Source organism: Osmerus eperlanus, chromosome 12, assembly GCF_963692335.1.
Source record: "Osmerus eperlanus chromosome 12, fOsmEpe2.1, whole genome shotgun sequence".
In the NCBI taxonomy this organism is placed as follows: Eukaryota; Metazoa; Chordata; class Actinopteri; order Osmeriformes; family Osmeridae; genus Osmerus; species Osmerus eperlanus.
In genome coordinates, this window is record NC_085029.1 from 18434483 (window position 1) to 18455394 (window position 20912).

The window sequence follows — 20912 nt, forward strand, 5'->3', positions numbered from 1 at the left end:
CAGCGCTGTTGTCCTCGTGGGGATCTAAAGACCCAGGCGGCATGTGACGGGATACGGTCTCCTCTCCTCCGTTTGTCAGAAATGTGAGCAGGAGGAGCGGCAGAGGGGCGAGGAGGAGATCCGGCGTACAGAGGAGAGCCAGTGAGCTGTTCATGTATTGAAGCAGGAGGAGAGGAGGAGCGACAGGGGGGATGACCAGGAGTGGCAGGAGCGAGACAGAAAACATGTAAAAGGCACGTAAAGACAATAAAATGACTAAAAACTTGAAAGAAAATGACAGAAAGACAGCACAAAAGCAGACGACAAACCAGGTTTGAATACCACAACAGCTCAGAAGTAGACACCAGTATATTTGTCTGACGTGTTTGTCGGTCAGTGTGTTGTTCCAAGGCAGCGGATGAGGAGATGAAGACGAAGGCTCGTTGGGCCAGAGACGAGTACGAGCGGCAGGCTCAGCGCACCACGGAGAAGGGCCTCCGTGGTGCGCTGTTATCACACAGGTGATCACCGTGTGTGAGTGCAGGAGGAGGCAATCACCACATCTGGAGGAGAGATGCTGCAGGGCTCCAGCCCCCAGAAGAACCCCTCCTTCAACTACGGGGGGCTGTTCCACTGATGTCACTTCGTCTTCCAGGAGCTGTTCCTCTGATGTCACATCCTCTTCCAGGAGCAGCCCCATCAGAGAAAATAACTGGCATATTTGATTCCTCTGACTTCCTATGGACTAATAAGAGATGTACTAGAATCCTGTGAATTGAGTTTTAGTTTCATCATTGGTCAATGATGTGCCACAGACGACCAGAACTGGAACTCTTGTTCTGTCACAATGGACCGATAAAGTATGTTTAACCCTTGTGTTATTTTCGGGTCATTCTGACCCATCAGTCATGTTTATGAAAATGTTTATTTGTTTTTGTATTGGGTAAAATTGGGTAAACACAACGATGATTCGTTATGAACCTTTGGGTCATGTGACCCGAAGGCAGCACAAGGGTTAAGGCTGATACCGATACAAATAGTTGGGGACTTAAAAATCAGATATTCCCATATATCGGCCGATATATATTTAAAAATAAATCAATATAAATAATCCAGAAACGCGTAACAAAACAAACAGATTCCCTAACACTCTGCCTGACTGAATCAGCTGGTTGTAGGGTTTGTGGCGTTCTAAACTAGGGATACACCAAATCCAGGATTCGGTTTCGGATTCGGCCGAATATTGGGCTTTTTGACGGGGTTCGGTTTCGGCCGAACCTTAGAATTTTTTTCCACCGAACCCAACGCTTGCGCTACGCTGGTTGACCTAATTAAGCCGCAGTTGATTACGGGAAGGTGTTTACGTAAGTGGACCGTTCAATGCAGTAGGCTGAGAGAAAGTGAAAATGGAACTTGTGAGCAGAAAGTGTTGTTTGGCAGTACTTTCAGTCAAAATAAGGCGATTCAAGTCGAGCTACATGTTCAATTTGCAAAGCCGATTTGTCTCGTGGTGGCAAGGACCCTAAACAATACACAACATCTCCGCTGTTAAAACATTTGCGTATGAAACATCCAAAAGAAATTCAAGAAATCTAAAAGGCTAATATTTTGGATATTGATTGGACCTTGAGATAAGCATATGGTTATTGTCAAAATAGTTTTTCCCACTTGTCTTCCTGGCATAATGTCTATTTTTTATTTAATTTTTACAGTATGTTTTTTTATACACTGCTGTGAAAGTTGTTTACTTCATTAATGTGTTTACTGTGTTAATGGACTGAGGATGGGAGTAGGATTCGGTTTCGGATTCGCACCAAAGGGCACTCTACAACGTCCATGTTGGCAACACGTGTTTAGAATAGGGATGCATCGAATCCAGATTTTTGGGGTTCGGCCCGAATCTTAACCAGTGGATTCGGTATTCGGCCGAACCCCAAAAATCTGGATTCGATGCATCCCTATTCTAAACACGTGTTGCCAACATGGACGTTGTAGAGTGCCCTTTGGTGGACAAACTATGCATCGCCAACACTCATAACATGGTTGAAGGGTGTTTTGTCCGTTTTTTTTCTATTCAATTATCGGCCATTATGGGCCTTGATTTTGTACCTTTGTTTGTATTGTGAATTATGTATTGTGTAATTAAAAAAAAATCAATATCGGCTATTATAAATGCCGATACAGGAAAATGCCTAATATCGGCCGATAATATCAGCCTGCTGATAAATCGGGCAGGCTCTACTAGTCTCTAACACAGGCCATCAAGCACAAATTGATGGAAACCATCTTATACTGTATTAGCACCATCTGAAGAGGAAATCTGAGAAAGATTTTTTGAGGACAAGTTTCAAGCCATCAGAGTTCTTATTTGTTGCAGACAAACCTGGTGGAGTGTCACATTCTCCTCGATTACACGACTGTTCCACTTGCCTGCACAGTGATGGGATGCTCACCACACACACACATCCGCCCACACACCTTCTGATACACACTCTTAGCCATAAGCATGGGCTCAAGTTCCCTGCTTATTGTCTGGCAGACCTTGCTAAGCTCTGTATTTTTCAGGGGGAAATGGCCATTTCAGCTGTAGGAACAGACAAAGCATCCATCACAGCCCTGATCCCACAGTCTCAACATGGAACATACAGGAGGAGACCAGGACGTCTCATATTGCTCTGCGCAGGCCACAGGAGAGAGAGGGTCTCTACAGAGCACAGCAGGGCTGGGGTGGGTGGGGGTAATGGAAAATGTGGCTTGATACTTTTAAACATTGGATTGGCTTCCTTCCCATCAGTCCCAGGGAGCCTTCTAGATAGTCTCCGGCCAGTCCAGGTTAGACAGCAGAGCACGTTAGAGAGCTGCAGGATTAGACAGACTCTTTGCCTGATTTAAAACTGGTAATTCTGTATTAGATCGGTTCTGTCTGTCTATATCCTGATTGGCCGCTTCTGTATCCTTGAATCCTCTTTTTTTTCTTTTGAGTCTGAGAAATGCTTTAAGGGAAACCCCTCACAGAGTATCCAGTTTTACCTTTAAAAATGAAGACAATAAGTCTCACATCATTATCCAATGAGGCTCTGACTGTCCTCTCTGGCTGTCCTACAGCTGTCAGGATTCACGGCTGCTGTCAGACAGATCCTTCAAAAGCCCTTGACTGGGACAGATGCTCCTAAAGGTGCCTCAACACAGCAGAGGACAAAAATCTCACATCTGTCATTGATTTCTTTTTAACAATCTTACTCATCCTTCAAAGGCATTGCAGACACATTGCTATTTTCCTGTCCAATATACCATCAGGTCTGATTGGAGCAGGGCACGATATTTATCTGGCTGTCCCATGTCTATCTACTGTGGTAAGAGTCCTAGGGATGCGTATTGATAAGATTTTAACGATTCCGACTCCTTATCAATTCCTGCTTATCGATTCGATTCCTTATCGATTCTCTTATCGATTCTCCCCTCTACAGCCAACTAGGTCTGTGCGTCCTGCACCCCCCCACACACACACTCGTTCTAAACGAATTTCTCAAACTGGCTTTGACTGGTTCTGAAATGAGTTAATACCTACCACCTCTAGGCCTCTTCAGGCCTCTGTTTTCAAAACAAAATCTAGTCGGAGATAGAAACTTTCAGTTTCCTTGTGTTCAAGCTTCTATTACTCAACACCAGTAGGACTTACAGGGGTCCTAACAACAGGGGAAATAACTTCAGTGTCACCTTTCAAAAGAGACCATTTACATGCATGTACTCCAAATGGTTCAACAACAGCTTTCAATGTACTTTGGGTATGTTGTTTAGGCGTTTTCAGGCACATTTAACAGTACTATTAAAAGGTTAAAAAATTAAAATGCTAAGTTTAATAATGGATTAAAAATCGATATGCTCAGTTTAATAATGGGACACGCGAACGTTTGCTGATAACACACGCAGAGACTTTTTACACGCGTTACAAGTGACGTTGTTGTCATTTTGTCATGTGAAATACAACCAAACTTTAGAACGCTTCTTCCTAGTTGCCATGTTTGCTGCAGTCTGTCTGAATAAACTATAAAAGTTCGCGCATGCGCAACGGCACAGAGAATCGTTAACAGAATCGTTAAGGAATTTTGCTAACGATTCCAAGGAATCGATTCACTGGGAACCGGTTCTAAACAAGAACCGGTTCTCGATACCCATCCCTAGAAGAGACACTGAAACCCACAGGCTAGGCTACATCACAAACCAACAGACACATTTGGGAAGATTGACAACACAAAGTTAATCATCGACATTGAGAAGCAGCCTATAGGCCTACATGGAGTTGTATGACCCACAGCACGTATTGTACAAAGGCTACGGCAAAAAATACTAATGTTGCCACGTTATGTTGAGATGCTGTTGCGACGGCTGTTAGAATAACAAGTTGCCTAAATATAGCTTATGCCATGTTTATGTACCATGTCAGCTTTACATGTGAAATAGGAAAGCTCAGAGGAGGTGAAAGGCTTGGTGACCGGTGCAGAGAAATGCGCGTCTAGTGTGAACAGCCTTGCGCCATTCGTAGCCGATCGTGGCGCTTCCGGGAGCTTCGCAGTCAGTGTCTCCAGGCGTGCCCCTCCTGCTTCCGGGAGCTTCGCAGTCAGTGTCTCCAGGCGTGCCCCTCCTGCTTCCGGGAGCTTCGCAGTCAGTGTCTCCAGGCGTGCCCCTCCTGCTTGCATTGCAGAACACGGCTGTCATCCAGCTGCTCTTCCAGGAGGGCTCTGATTGGACGAGGATGAACTCACCTGACCCCGCCAGGTTCCTGAGTCTCCAGTTCTGCAGAGGCTTGTTCAGATCAATTAATAACCAGCTGCTGACAGGTAGCCTTGTTCCTGTCATCTGTCTATACAAGAGCCACCTGGTAAACATACGCTTTCACTCCAAATAGTAAAACTGTTTTTTGGTGTGGCCGGTTGTTACTCACTGAAGGAAGGTCAACCTGTTGTGGCCATATTCATATATTCTTCCTGTTTCCTAAGTGATTTTAATTTTGCTTTAAGTGTTCAAAACAATGGAGAATGAAGATTTCATGAAGTCAGTTAATTTATTAAATTAAGCTGATTGTAAAAAATACTTAATGTTTAGTTAGACTGCAGTGCTGGAAATTGGTGGACAGAACCATAAAAACATCATCCTCAAGGTGACTACTACACCAGCAGAGCACACTTACATAAGCCTTCAACACTCACACACAGTCCTGAGCTGGTTCAGTCAGACAGACCAACTGGGTGTTCTTCCAGCAGAGTTAGATAGTTGAATGTCTGGTCTCTTAAAGAGGCTGTACCCCCAGCTCAAACACAGGAAAGCTTATGAGAGAGACTTGATTTATCTCCCGAGTCTGCCCTATTAATCCATCTGTGAGCTGTGCAGGGCAGGAGGTTGTGTGTGTTCAGTCGTCCTGCGCTGCCCCCTTCAGGGAAGACTTCAGTTTCTTCTTCTCCTTCTGACCCATCATGCGGTGCAGCTTCTTGCGAGCCTCCTTCTGGCGCTTCATCTTGTCCTCTTCCTGTTTCTCCTTCTGCCGCAGGAAGTCTTTGTGCTTCGCGTGCTGTGCCGCGTGGGCCTTCTTGCTCTTGTAGTTGCTGACTGTGCTCAGGGCGCTGAGCAGCGCTGCCACCTGGTGGTGGAAAGGGTGAAGTGTGTTCTCAGAGATGGGACACCATTCCAACTAGTGGCTTTTTGGAACTGAACAGTACTTGACAAAGATGTCTACCCCTGGCTAACCCTAACCCCTGGCAAATGAACTACAGATCGGCTGTTGTTTCAGTACGTGGTATGTGTGATCTGGTGTGCATGTGTGATCTGGTGTGCATGTGTGATCTGGTGTGCATGTGTGATCTGGTGTGCATGTGTGATCTGGTGTGCATGTGTGATCTGGTGTGCATGTGTGATCTGGTGTGCATGTGTGATCTGGTGTGCATGTGTGATCTGGTGTGCATGTGTGATCTGGTGTGCATGTGTGATCTGGTGTGCATGTGTGATCTGGTGTGCATGTGTGATCTGGTGTGCATGTGTGATCTGGTGTGCATGTGTGATCTGGTGTGCATGTGTGATCTGGTGTGCATGTGTGATCTGGTGTGCATGTGTGATCTGGTGTGCATGTGTGATCTGGTGTGTTTTGTGACTGTCACTGTCCTACCTTCCTCTCGTGGGGCTCCCGTATGACCGCAGTCCTCTGCAGGTGTCGGGGCGTAGGGGCCTTGGCCTGGTCCTGCTTGGGCTTGCTCTTGAAGGGCAGCGCCTTCTGCAGCTGCTTGGGGATGTGCAGAGGGTTGAAGCGCCGCTGCACTCGCATTACTGGCTGCCAGGGGGAGAGAGAGCTCAGAATCAAAACAAATAAAAGTCAGTGCTGGCCTCACCTTGTACAGAGTCAGTGCTGGCCTCACCTTGTACAGAGAGTCAGTGCTGGCCTCACCTTGTACAGAGAGTCAGTGCTGGCCTCACCTTGTACAGAGTCAGTGCTGGCCTCACCTTGTACAGAGAGTCAGTGCTGGCATCACCTTGTACAGAGAGTCAGTGCTGGCCTCACCTTGTACAGAGAGTCAGTGCTGGGCTCACCTTGTACAGAGAGTCAGTGCTGGGCTCACCTTGTACAGAGTCAGTGCTGGCCTCACCTTGTACAGAGAGTCAGTGCTGGCCTCACCTTGTACAGTCAGTCAGTGCTGGCCTCACCTTGTACAGAGAGTCAGTGCTGGCCTCACCTTGTACAGAGTCAGTGCTGGCCTCACCTTGTACAGAGAGTCAGTGCTGGGCTCACCTTGTACAGAGTCAGTGCTGGGCTCACCTTGTACAGAGAGTCAGTGCTGGGCTCACCTTGTACAGAGTCAGTGCTGGCCTCACCTTGTACAGAGTCAGTGCTGGCCTCACCTTGTACAGTCAGTCAGTGCTGGCCTCACCTTGTACAGAGAGTCAGTGCTGGCCTCACCTTGTACAGAGAGTCAGTGCTGGCCTCACCTTGTACAGAGAGTCAGTGCTGGGCTCACCTTGTACAGAGTCAGTGCTGGGCTCACCTTGTACAGAGAGTCAGTGCTGGGCTCACCTTGTACAGAGTCAGTGCTGGTCTCACTTTGTACAGAGTCAGTGCTGGGCTCACCTTGTACAGAGTCAGTGCTGGGCTCACCTTGTACAGAGAATCAGTGCTGGGCTCACCTTGTACAGAGAGTCAGTGCTGGGCTCACCTTGTACAGAGTCAGTGCTGGGCTCACCTTGTACAGAGTCAGTGCTGGGCTCACCTTGTACAGAGAGTCAGTGCTGGGCTCACCTTGTACAGAGAGTCAGTGCTGGGCTCACCTTGTACAGAGAGTCAGTGCTGGGCTCACCTTGTACAGAGAGTTAGTGCTGGGCTCACCTTGTACAGAGAATCAGTGCTGGGCTCACCTTGTACAGAGAGTCAGTGCTGGGCTCACCTTGTACAGAGAGTCAGTGCTGGGCTCACCTTGTACAGAGAGTCAGTGCTGGGCTCACCTTGTACAGAGTCAGTGCTGGTCTCACTTTGTACAGAGTCAGTGCTGGGCTCACCTTGTACAGAGTCAGTGTTGGGCTCACCTTGTACAGAGAATCAGTGCTGGGCTCACCTTGTACAGAGAGTCAGTGCTGGGCTCACCTTGTACAGAGAGTTAGTGCTGGGCTCACCTTGTACAGAGAGTTAGTGCTGGGCTCACCTTGTACAGAGAGTCAGTGCTGGCCTCACCTTGTACAGAGAGTTAGTGCTGGGCTCACCTTGTACAGAGAATCAGTGCTGGGCTCACCTTGTACAGAGAGTCAGTGCTGGGCTCACCTTGTACAGAGAGTCAGTGCTGGGCTCACCTTGTACAGAGAGTCAGTGCTAGGCTCACCTTGTACAGAGAGTCAGTACTGGGCTCACCTTGTACAGAGAGTCAGTGCTGGCCTCACCTTGTACAGAGAGTCAGTGCTGGGCTCACCTTGTACAGAGTCAGTGCTGGTCTCACTTTGTACAGAGTCAGTGCTGGGCTCATCTTGTACAGAGTCAGTGCTGGGCTCACCTTGTACAGAGAGTCAGTGCTGGGCTCACCTTGTACAGAGTCAGTGTTGGGCTCACCTTGTACAGAGAATCAGTGCTGGGCTCACCTTGTACAGAGAGTTAGTGCTGGGCTCACCTTGTACAGAGAGTCAGTGCTAGGCTCACCTTGTACAGAGAGTCAGTACTGGGCTCACCTTGTACAGAGAGTCAGTGCTGGGCTTGTTCCGGAGACCCAGGTCGTGTTTGAGCTGCCCTAGCGTGCGCATGCCAGTCCAGCTGTCCTTCTGGCCAGCCGGCAGCAGCAGCGACGTCACAGGGTTGTAGAGCTGGGGGACGGACACCGGGAACCAGGAGCGCAGGAATACGATGTCTACATACAAATACAGACATGCATACATCAAGCATGTGACGAGAATGAAGAGAGAGGCCAGGAACACATCATCCACATTTACTCCTACAGCTCAGCCCTTTATCCATGGTGACCTTGTGTACATGAAGATGCATCATGAGGAGATGGGTGGTTGTGGGTGGGCAGCAGCACTATGAGCAAGGCCTTGCTCGTGCACCCAGTCCTGCCACCCACTCAAGACACCCACACAAGCACGTTCACATAGCAAACACACACACACACTCCTCACCGCTCATTAGAAGCCTGTCCTCAAACGTGGCCCTGTAGGCCCCGGGGGGCGTGGACAGGGCCTTTTTGATCTGTCCTCTGACCCCACTGACGGTCCTGATGGAGGCCCCCTCAAACTTGGCCACCTCCAGCACTGTGTTGAACATCCCCTGGAACACAGGGAACAGCCGGGTCACTCATGAAAACAAGCACACCGTGTGTGTGTGTGTGTGTGTGTGTGTGTGTGTGTGTGTGTGTGTGTGTGCGTCCTTTGCCCCCAGGCCTGATTGTCACAGTAAATTAATCTGATTGGAAAGAAACAGCTGTTGCTGCTAGCTCACCCTACCATACTGCTACTAGCTAAGATGGTACACCCTACCTTGATGAAGGAAGTGTTTTTGAAGATCTTGTACGGGTAACCAATCAGCTTGAGCTTCTTGACAATGGTAACAGATTTGTCCAGGTCAAGTACCACTCCTGTGGCAGCGATGCGGAAACTGGACTGAAGGGAAACGGGTTCAATATGCATATCCTCATCAACCCTACCAGGACGTTCACACATACAGCTGCGCCACAAAGTAGCGTGTTCCGGTACATCTTCAATGAATGGACATCCTACACACCATAAACCTACATAGATATAGAAAACTTCCTGTGTATGATCACAGAATAACATCAACTCCCTAGTAGAAAACTGCACACCACTGTGCCGATATGGTGGCTGACTTAGTCCTGACTGTTACCTTGGTTCCTGCTACAGACTGCACCGCCAGGAAACCCGTACCCTGAGGAGTTATGGGGCCTGGAGGCAGACAGCGCAACACATAGACCTGGGTTAACTCTTGTAGCTCAGTGGATAGAGCGCCTGACTGCAGATCAAGAGATCGCAGGTTCAAATACCGCCATATACTTATGTATGCTGTTTTAGATAAAAGCAATTGCTAAAAGAAAACATTACTAATATTGTTGAAGCTTAACGTAGTTATAGTGGTGCTTGTAGCTTAGAATGATGCTCCTAGCTTAGCGTGATTCTAATGGTAATGTGATGCTCTTAGAATAGCGTGATTCTAGTAGTAATGTGATGCTCTTAGCATAGCGTGATTCTAGTAGTAATGTGATGCTCTTAGCATAGCGTGATGCTCGTGGTAATGTGATGCTCTTAGCATAGCGTGATGGTAGTAATAAAGTGATGCTAGTGGCCAGAGAGAAGCTTGCAGTTCCCCGCTCACCCCAGATGGTGGCGCCACAGTGCATGTGCTGGGGCGTGTACTTGAGCAGGCGGTGACGTCCGTTGTGGTCCTCGATGTGGTACAGCGGCACGGTCTGGAAGCGGCGCCAGCCCAGCGACAGGATGAGCGGGTCACGCGTCTTCAGAATGCGGCCATGCCAGCGGTGCTTCTTCAGCCTCGTCTACGGAGCAGCCCAGGGGTCAGAGGTCAGACTGGAGGCTTTAAGTCTTGGTAAAGATTTAAAAGTTTAAAATTCTAATAATAATTCACTATTATATCATTATAATAAATCACTTATTTGTATAGCACCTTTAAAAAAAATCTAAAATAAAAATATTTACTGTAAAAACATAATAAATGCAAACAAGATCAAACTAGAGAGGGTACAATTTCTGGGGAAATTGTAGGGTGTGCTTGCTTGCGTCGGTTGCAGGTGGGTCGGTCCCCTCAAGTTTTTCCCTTTTAGTGATATTTTCAAGCATTTAGCCAACTCATATTGCATAATTCATTAAGAACCCACTTTGAAACAAGCTACTGTAACAACGTTGTCACCCGCAGTATTTCAAATGGAATCGCGATTCAAACAGTACCGTCTGCTAACTGAAAATATTCCCCCAAAAACGTAAATAAGTTTGACATTAATTTAGGGGGGAATGGCTAATTCAAAAGAAGTTTGCTACGAGCAAGATAGCTGCTGAAGTGTGGCTAGCCACACTTCACTGATTGTTTGAAAGCGCCGGAAATGAGAATATTTCTTTTGACAAAGTTTAGGCTGTGGCATTGAAGACAGCGACGCACCACACAAGCTTGAGTTTAAATACATTATTTAATGTGACATTACTTACTGTACATCATGCAAAAATGAATTGCTTAAATGGATGATACTGCTAGGACAACACCACGGCACGATAAGATACGCTGTTATATGCAACAGTCTTACTAGCACATCTATGCACGTCGTATATATGCGTCGTTGTTAACGTGTGCTGACGTTGTGACGTAGGCTAGCACTGAGTTCCCTCTGTGCACAAAAGGTACTTTTTGCCACAAAAACGTTGTAACCTCCTAAACCGTGCAACGGAATGTAAATAAAAATACAAGCAAAGCAATCGAGACCAAGACGAATCTTTTGACACAGGTGTTGTCTATGTAGTCCAAATATCGACTGATCCTTAGGGGGGGAAAAATAACTAGAGAGGGTACAATTTCTGGGGAAATTGTAGGGTGTGCTTGCTTGCGTCGGTTGCACTGAAGCATTTTTTTTTGCTGCTCATTTACAACTGAAAATACGAGTGAAGTGTAGAATGAAATAGATGTCTTCTCATTTCCCCTGCAAGAGGCAGCCTCATCGTTGAACCAAAACGAATAAATTGGGCAGACCGGTGTAAAAATTGACCTAATCTCTATGATTTAAACGTCATTTTAAGTTTTTCCCTTCTCATGATATTTTCAGGCATTTAGCCTACTCATTGCATTCATTCATTAATAAAGAACCCCCTTTGAAGATTATTCTACGACGTTACCCGGCAGTAGAAGATGGAATCGCGATTCAAACAGTACCATCTGCTAACTGAAAATATGCCCCCCAAAACGTAAATAAGCTTGACATTTATTTAGTGGAAAATCGCTCATTCATAAAAAGCTCACTGGTAGCGATCATTGTCAGTAACAACGCAAAATGCGATATAGCCCTGTGTGGAGAAACTGCCCCGGTAAATTGTACTACTACGGTACTGTACTACAGTAGTAGACTACTGCTGTGTTCGTTCGTCTTGGTAGCAATTGCATTGGTTGAATTGGATTCAACTTTCCGTTGTACGGTTTAGGCTGAAATTAATTATTTTCATGAACAGATTGACAAAGTTTAGGCTGTGGCAATGAAGTTAAGGTTAGTAGTTACATAGACTTTTGGTTTAAGTAAGGGGAGTGCCGAACATGTTCTGTCGCCGTTTGACTTCCTACAGCTGTGTCAATGTTTTTGTAGTGTCTCGCGTAGGCTACAGCGTTGCAGTGAGCAACACTGGTTTGAAACCACAGGTAATGATAATTTCACCCACAAATCGTTTACTTGTAATGTAATGTCATAATAAATCCTACAACGAAAATGTATTTGTGAGGAATGTTTATTTTAACGATTGAAAACAGATGCATCATAGACCACTGTAGTATGTGTTGCCCGGGCAACAGAGGCTAATGTCATGATGCTAATACTTCCAAAAGTAGATGTACTTCCTTAATAAAATCAGCTTATATTGTACATTACACGTCACAATTGTGTATCATATCACAAAGTAAAATTAGTAAATAGTTATCACCCTGGCCTCTTTGCTTGTGGCGTTTCTGCAGCTGCCTTGCAGTAAAGCAGTTAGCTTAGCTATCTCCCAGAAGTTAACGAGCTGCTAAACTAATGTTCTGCTAGAGGTAGTCACGCGAGTTTTCGTGACGTTAGTGACGTAAGTAGCGTCATTGACTGTGGCTAGCAAGTTAGCCACCGTTAGCTTCACTTTTCGCCACAAAAACTTAATTTCCACTTAAACCATACAACGGAACGTAAATCCCAATAGAAGCAACTCAATCGCTACCAAGACGAAACTTTTGACACATAGGTTGTCTATGTAGGCCAAATATTGACTGAGTTTTAGGGGGGCAAAAAGAATAAAAATAATAATAATATATATGTGAGATAACAAAGGTTGTGCCCTTGCCGAAGGCAAAGCACACCCAATAATATATATGTGAGAGAACAAAGGTTGTGCCCTTGCCGAAGGCAAAGCACACCCAATAATAAAAAGATATATGTGAGAGAACAATGGTTGTGCTAGCCGAAGGCGTGAGCACACCCAATAATAAAACAACTTCACACTCATGACCCCAGACCTGATTGGTTCACCCTCGTATGACCCACTCACCTGCAGATATCCCACGTTGCCCTCGCTGGGGCCCAGGGCGCCGAGGATGATGGGATAGTGGGGGTCAAAGTGGGTGACAAACTCGCAGGGCAGAGAGGGCACCTCCAGACGCACGTACATGCCAGGACGGAAGCCCTCGTACTGGACACGAGTCTCGTCATCCACGTCATCAAACTCTGTCCTGTTCAGCTGGGGGGTCACATGGGGGGGTCACATGGTGCACTTTGAAACAAGGCTACAACACTGACACTCAGGGACACATCGAGACCTGATCGGCTGTTAACAACTGTACATCAAATTTATCACATCAGGTACAGTCTCCAAGTGGGTTATCAAGGTACTCACAGCAAAGGAAATCGTATTTTTTTCCTAGACACTGGTAGAAAGGTACCTATCAGCTTAGAACATCCCCTGTACATCCACAGTCAAACCTCCTACTGAAGGTGAGGCTCCTGTTATAGGCTTCTACCAATGTGTGCACCCCTGACCACCACAATTCTGTGCCCTGCCCCCTCACCTCCGCCCCCTCACCTCCGCCCCCTCACCTCCGCCTGTTTTTGCATCTCCTCCTTCAGGTCGTCGAAGTAGGTCGCATCCTCGTTGTCGTACTCTGAGTTGAAGCGTTCCTTCAGCCGCCTCTTCTTCTCCAGACGCTTGTTCTTCTGGACCTCATCCTCATCCACCTTCATCAACGGTTCCTCCTTCTCCTCCTTGCTGTCCTCCTGGTTAAACACAAACAGAAGATAAAAGAAATGCAAGCCATATCGTGGTGGTGAGATGAAGTATGAAGTATTATTGAGACAAAGCTAAAGCCAGCGGCTTCATCCAGTGGCGTCTGTAGAGTGTGGAGTGTTCTGCAGGTTACCTGGTCCCCCTGGTTCCTCCCCTGGTGCAATGTCCCCGTCTCCAGGTCCTCAAAGTCCCCATACAGCTCCTCTATAGAACAGGGCAGCAGGCAGGATGTGAGAAGGCACAACGGTTCTCTACTAAGTAGGGGTGGAACGGTACATTGAAGTCACGGTTCGGTTCATACATCATGGTTCGGTATGAGTTCAGTACAACGGAGGGAAAAGCAAAACAAACCAGGTTCCTCTACGAGTGAATACGGGCACATTGAAGATGACATGTAAATTCCGATTGGGTCAGGGATTTTTTTTTGCCCTATTTGTATGTGTATCTAAAGGCTGGTTAATAACTGTAGGAGGGAGAAGTTGGACAGGTTTTTTTTTGTCTCGTTCTAGTGATTGGCACACCTGGGTGATGGCGTCGGATATTTTTAGTCATTTAGCACACGCTCTAATCCAGATGCGTTATATGTGTTAGCATGTTAAATGTATTTCCACTGACATACCCCACAACCGCTGAACAACGCCGACACACAGTGCTTGTCTTATCCACCACTCTCTCGCCTGTACTACTGTAACTGAAACCGAAGTCTTCCCAAACTTGAGTCCAAGAAAGGCCCCATTTTCAAAATGGCGGCCGCCAGGTCCTTAAAATGACCATTACTCCTTTGTATTCCTCCTAAACCAGGAATACTGGTGCCTGATACATGTTTTGTCCATGTAATATTCTAATGAGCATATTTGCATGATAGACAAGTGATTACAAGAACAATTATATATTAAAGCAATTGGTTACAAGCATATTTATGCGAAAGTACAATTTCCCTTAATTGCATTTCTCCTTTCTCATATCGTTTTGCCTAGTGTTGGTGGTTTCTGTGGTTCATAACCATTCTTTTGATTCCAATAAAGAATAAATTCATTAGAACTGTGTGGTACTGTAAAATTAGGCAAAACAGGGGTGTCACCTTTCCAATCCACACCATGATCTGGAAGTAAACTCTTTGGCAGTGGTATTTGGCACGCACACCCAGGTCAGGGTGTGCGTGTCCAGGTCAGGGTGTGCGTGTCCAGGTCAGGGTGTGCGTGTCCAGGTCAGGGTGTGCGTGTCCAGGTCAGGGTGTGTGTGTCCAGGTCAGGGTGTGTGTGTCCAGGTCAGGGTGTGCGTGTCCAGGTCAGGGTGTGCGTGTCCAGGTCAGGGTGTGCGTGTCCAGGTCAGGGTGTGTGTGTCCAGGTCAGGGTGTGTGTGTGTCCAGGTCAGGGTGTGTGTGTCCAGGTCAGGGTGTGCGTGTCCAGGTCAGGGTGTGCGTGTCCAGGTCAGGGTGTGCGTGTCCAGGTCAGGGTGTGTGTGTCCAGGTCAGGGTGTGCGTGTCCAGGTCAGGGTGTGTGTGTCCAGGTCAGGGTGTGTGTGTTAAGGCCCTGGTGTCCTCACCATCCTCCTTGAGTAGCATGGCAGCATCTTGTCCTTCCTCCCATTTCCCCGTCACAAAGCAGTCCCTGATGGAGTCCAGCATCTGCAACCGGACGCACATTCCCACACGTCTACTGTTACCACCACACATCCACTGTTACCACCACACATCCAGTAAACACATCCACTGTTACTGTTACCACCACACATCCAGTAAACACATCCACTGTTACCACCACACATCCAGTAAACACATCCACTGTTACTGTTACCACCACACATCCAGTAAACACATCCACTGTTACTGTTACCACCACACATCCAGTAAACACATCCACTGTTACTGTTACCACCACACATCCAGTAAACACATCCAGTAAACACATCCACTGTTACTGTTACCACCACACATCTACTATTACCTACTGTTACCACCACACATCTGTTACCACCACACATCTGTTACTTTACATTTAGCAGACGCTCTTATCCAGAGCGACTTACAGTAAGTACAGGGACATTCTCCCCGAGGTAACTAGGGTTAAGTGCCTTGCCCAAGGACACAACATCATTTGGCACGGCTGGAAATCGAACCAACAACCTTCTGATTAATAGCCCGACTCCCTAACCGCTCAGCCATCTGACCCCCCATCTGTTACCACCACACATCTACTGTTACATATCTGCTGATACTGTAACACACGTGCTGCATCTGCTGGGTGTCAGGGTTGAGTACCTCGTCCAGGTCCCAGTCGCGGCCAGCGTCGGGGGGGAAGAGGGAGCAGTCAAGGAGGTCAGCGCGGTGCCTCTTCACCGTGTCTGGACGGCTGACCTTGAACATACCCCCCAGCTCCTCCTCATCCTCCTCAGCACCATCCTCCACCACTGAACAGAGCAAGAGGATCGTGATTACTGAGTGTCTAAAACTGTCTGTATTATTTGCAGCTTTGCTGCTTGCAGTGCTATTGATGTTGGCTAAAACGTGTCGTAGATGTCAGCTCAAATCTAGGCAGGATATCTAAATTGTATCTACACAAAGTGGAGGCAATAACAGTTCAGTCAAGACAATCACGTATTAGATTTGAGCATTTATTGTTACATGACATGGACACGTAGATTTAACTTTGGCGGAGTGGATAATCTAAGGGAAGCGCTCCAATAGAGCAATAGAGATATAATCCCCCGGAGGGACCGAACAGACAGACAGCATGGGGGAGAAAGGGGATGGTGGAGGGCGGCAGCAGCACTGATCATACAACAACCGGGGTGAGTGTGTGCGTATCCGCGCGTCTTTTAAAGACACCTTATCGGACGTGGCCCAATGGATATGCGCTGCTAACATGGGTGTGGTAGTGGGCGGAGGAAAGGAAGGTGGAGTAAGAAGCCTTACGTCCCCGATGACAGACGCGCGCTGCCCGATTGCCCTGCCTGAACTAGCTGCGCTTATTCCAGAATTGTTCCCTCTGCTGTCCACCAGTCTATATAACGGTTCTGTAGGGTTCTTTACCTGTGCCGTAGACCAGCTTGCGCAAGTTAGGAGCAGCCCTCTGTTGCCGTAGAAATGCCTCTGAAGCTTTCTGAGTCAAACCCTCTTTCCAGCAGAGAGCCCCTGACAGGCAGAGCACACAGGGTTAGAGGGTTAGATCAGAGTCTGATAAATGAATAACATGTAAAAACATCAACAGTGTTATGGCTCTTCACAATAAACACACAGCAAAACAGAGAAGGAGAACTTGGACAAACCGATTACCTGCAGTTTCATAGCACAGATCTCCATCCTCGATCTCTCCTTGCCGCACTTTTGACTTTGTTCCCTCTTTTCCTAAAACCTTGGTAATACTGACTTCCTGCTCCATAGATTCATTCTCCGAATCACCATCCTCACCATCCTCTGCTTCAGAGCAGTGACCAGAGTCTCCAGGGCCAGCGTCCCTCTTCTTCACCTGTTTTTTCTCATCATCTCCAGACTCGTCTTCACTGGTCAGCTCCTCCCCCTCACTGGTCAGCTCCTCCCCCTCACTGGTCAGCTCCTCCCCCTCACTGGTCAGCTCCTCCCCCTCACTGGTCAGCTCCTCCCCCTTGATGACTTCTCTGTCCTCCTCGCTCATCTCCAGCTCATCTTCGCTGTCCGCAAAAGCCGGCACTTCAGCAACCTCCTCCTCCTCCTCAGCTTTCCGTCTCTTCACAGGTGGAACTTCTTCTGTCCTCTGTTTCCTGTCAGTCTTCTCTTCTCTCTCTGACTTTTTGGTCAACGACATCTCCTTTACTTCAACGTTCTCTTCTTCCTCCTCCCCTTCACTCTCTCCATCATCACTGCCCTCCTCCTCCTCCTCCTCCTCCTCCTGCTCCTCCTCCTCCTCCTCCTCCTCCTCCTCCATGAAGACAGCCTTCCTCCTCTCCCTCTTGGCCTCAGGGTCCCAGACCAGACTCTCCACTGGTCCAGGGGCAGCACTCTCCCTGGGAAACACAATCAGGAGGTCAGGATGTCATGTCCAGACACACAGCTGCATGTTTCCCCTCCCAGGGATGATAAACAAGCTTAGCTATATCCTGGAAGCCCAGCTTCCTGAGGTGCTCACCCGTGCTCCTCCAACACGTCGCCTCCAACCAGCGCCGCCGTCCCCGAAAACAGAGACACCTTGCTGGCGGCCATCTTGGCGTCCAGGGTGGCGTGTGTGCCGATGAGGGATTGAACGAGCTCTGTGGTTGGCCGAACCTCCTCCTGAATTAAGACATTATACAAATTATTATACTATAAAGCCTGCTGAGTGTGGGCATGATTAACGTTATTATTATTATTCAGTTGAACCTGCTCATGGTGGATGTGTCCGCCTGGCAAGTCGATGTAGACGGCGTCCTTGTCGTATACAACTCCGCCCACACCCGCCATCGGGGCGTACAGCAGGCGCTCCTTCTCGTTCAAGGCCCTCTTCTTCTGTGCCTCCGGGAGCGGACAGGGGTCGGGCAGGAAGCTGACGTCCGCCACGCTAAAGTCCCCCACACCTGCAGAGGGCGCCATGCGGTATGGGTTTACTGTCTGATGTGTGCAGTTCAATTCAGCCAGGTCCATATACAGGAGGTGGAGCACGACCACTTGTCAAAAATACATTATTTTTGTTTGTGTAAAATGGCCATTTGACTTCAACAATTTCCCGTAAGTAAATTATTAGATAATTGAATAAGTCACAAGGTGTTACCTGGGATGTGCACCTGGCCTTTGTTCTTCAGGTATGTCCCTCTCAGGTAGCCATAGAGGGACACCGTGCGATCACACTTGGGGTCCACCCTCACTTGCTCAGGGTCCGTCAGGTCCTCCATGCTGAACACAGAGAGCATCACATGACGACAAAACATTGTGATAAAGTAAGATCACAAATATAGGGACGATGTCTGCGTTTAATCAGTTAATCTTGGTTTTCAAATGAATGGTCGTTAACAGGCTTCTGCATAACTAGATAACCACCCATTCATTTGAATCAGGTGTGTTGGACCAGGGAAAAACACATCTAAAACGTGCAGGACAGGGGGTAGGCTACTTGAGGAACAGGGTTGAGAACCACTGCTCTAGGAGATGATGGATAATTTTGGCGTCTCTGTAAGTTAACTGAGTTATTGTGTCATCCCCTTGAGCGTCCTCACCGGTCAGCGACCACATAGGGGTGTGAAGTCTGCCACACCAGAGGGCGGAACTTCATAACGGAGATGAACCGACCGAGGTTCTTCACTTCCTGTGTCTGATACTCTCCGTAAACCATCCCAGACAGGTAGAACAGCTTTGCACCCTGGAAGGGAAACGGTTGGTTTGGATTTAACACTTCGAGCAAAGCCTCGCACCCAGCAGCTTCTCCAGGACGTGTTCTTCAGGTATGTCCCTGTGAGGGGAGTTGGCATGCTGACCTGGTACACCTCCGTCCAGAAGCGGTGTTTCAGGCGTTTCTTGGTCTTGCGCAGGGCCTTGTTGTTCCTGAAGGAGTCCAGGTGCGTGAGCACCCCCATGATGCGAGGGAAGCCATGGACCTGGCAGATGTTCAGGAACTCAAACGTCTCCATCTCAAAGCCAAAGCTGGCGTCTATCAGCATCAGAACCTGATGCATAAAACCAGTCTAAGCCAAACTCATCTCAATCATCTAATTCACCTAAAGAAAGAATTACAATCCCCTTCACACTCAAACACGTTTCACGCCCTCACACACACATTCACCCTCTCACACACACACACACACTCACTCCCCTCCCACTCAAACACATACTCACCAAGTCGGCCACCTTGGCCAAGTCGATCATGGTGCTGATGTCGTTGCTACACTCAATGAAGGTGAGACGCCTCTTCTTACCTGTAAATGTGTATTTGGATGTTAGCAATGCTGTCACAACCAAACCAGGGATATACCTCACGGCACTCAAACACAATAAATAATGTATCTGTCAGTCTCCATAGTTAATATTCTAAATCCAGGTCAGGATGAGACTAGTACAGGATAGATCATCCAAACTCACCAGAAACGATGGTTACGGGTCCACAAATGTCACCCAGCTTTTGCCGTGTGAAGTTTTTAATCAGGCAGCGGATTAGAGTACTCTTGCCAACCTTGGGGGGTCCTACGACCACCACCACCACGGGTGGGGGCTCCAGGGAGCTGCGGTCCACCACAGGGATGTGGTGCTTCTTGGCCTTCAGGTCCTGGGCTCTGGGGACAGGCAGCAGGGAGATGGCTGGGGGGTCTAACATGCAACTTGTTACCCATCAATGATTTGACTAATATCAGCAGCAGTTCAAGTTTATACTGTTATATGGCGGAATAAAGTTTTCCAACAACGATTCACAACACTGTCATCACACGTATCAGAAGGCAGACCTGTGGAAGGTTTTGGCCATGCGCACCGCGGACTGAACCGCGAATGCTTTGGGGTTCCTCCTGCGCTCATCCTTCTCCTCGGTCGCTCCTCCCTGCCTCTTGCTCTTTTTCCGCTCCGCCTTCGGCCCGCTATGCTTCTGCTGGTGCTTCTTCTGCTCCTTCTGTGCATCCTCCATCCTCTCCTGCCGGATAACACCCAGCATTAGCAATCACAGCATATGGCTAACAGCACACACAAGCGTTTTAGTGTCAATTTTGTACGCATTTACGATCAATGCGCCTGTAAGAGCGCTGCTTCCTCTGGCAAGTAGTAGCTCTCCACAACACGTAGGCTAACCATGCGACAGACAACTAACTAGGTCCATCAGTCATTATGTTCGTTGATGTGCATGTCACATGATTAGTTTTGCACGGCTTGCCACCACGAAATATTCATGTAGCCAGTTAGGGTGTAACTGGGTTAGGTTTAGTCTAGGTTAGTTAACACGTACCTTAACTACAGTGTGAGCTACTTAAGGAGTTGTGCAGTCTCAACGTGCGTTTACCGAGAAACGTTTAGCAATCGTGCTAGCTAACATCTTTTAGATAACTTAACTGGCAATAATTTTGTTATAAATACTTACCAGCTACTATCAACAAGTGGTCCCACGTCAATGTTTCAACAGCGTCTGTTTTGTTTTCTTCATTCAGATGTTCCAACAATATTTCCAAGCTAGCAAAAGATCTGTTAACCTGGTCTCACGTGGAAATGTTCATTTGCGCTTCCTGCCCTACCCGGAAGTGACGGCAACCGTTGCAAGTCCGTAAAGGAAACGCGTTCCCAATTTAAAAATTCCGGTTGCAAAATTATTGACAGATCACCGTCGTCCCATTAAACCCAAGCTACCATATTGTTGAGTTTGTCAGTCAGCATGCTTTACCGGCTATTCCGAACCGCAATCTGCGCAGCGAAAGATACGTCACTTCGACTGAACTACAAACATTACACAGTAGCGGCAGCAGGGCTCTCCTGGTTACCCTCCGACAGTATGCGGACACCTTGCTTCGGAATTGTTTAATATAGGCCT

General features: G+C 47.7%; 1 protein-coding gene across 1 annotated transcript; it reads right to left on the bottom strand.

Moving 5' to 3' along the window:
* Positions 1 to 5022: 5022 nt before the first annotated feature.
* Positions 5023 to 20643, bottom strand: bms1 (BMS1 ribosome biogenesis factor). The gene is made up of 24 exons (XM_062474834.1): positions 20469 to 20643; positions 19846 to 20027; positions 19487 to 19677; positions 19244 to 19323; positions 18886 to 19074; positions 18628 to 18770; positions 18186 to 18307; positions 17798 to 17991; positions 17568 to 17710; positions 17076 to 17445; positions 16739 to 16982; positions 16496 to 16597; positions 15725 to 15873; positions 15010 to 15091; positions 13598 to 13668; positions 13278 to 13454; positions 12733 to 12921; positions 9824 to 10004; positions 9338 to 9396; positions 8974 to 9096; positions 8617 to 8764; positions 8173 to 8348; positions 6137 to 6298; positions 5023 to 5614 (listed from the first exon to the last, which is right to left on the bottom strand). The coding sequence occupies exons 2-24, from the start codon at positions 20019 to 20021 to the stop codon at positions 5387 to 5389; spliced, it is 3699 nt and encodes a 1232-aa protein (XP_062330818.1). The 5' UTR covers positions 20022 to 20027; positions 20469 to 20643; the 3' UTR covers positions 5023 to 5386.
* Positions 20644 to 20912: the final 269 nt, after the last annotated feature.

Excerpts from the sequence above, each read along its gene's own strand:
- bms1 (XM_062474834.1), bottom strand. The coding sequence starts at position 20,021 with ATGGAGGATGCACAGAAGGAGCAGAAGAAGCACCAGCAGAAGCATAGC. Across the intron at positions 18,771-18,885 it reads TCTGGACGGAGGTGTACCAG|GGTGCAAAGCTGTTCTACCT; the intron begins GTCAGCATGCCA and ends TTTCCCTTCCAG. Across the intron at positions 8,765-8,973 it reads AAAACACTTCCTTCATCAAG|GGGATGTTCAACACAGTGCT; the intron begins GTAGGGTGTACC and ends CCTGTGTTCCAG.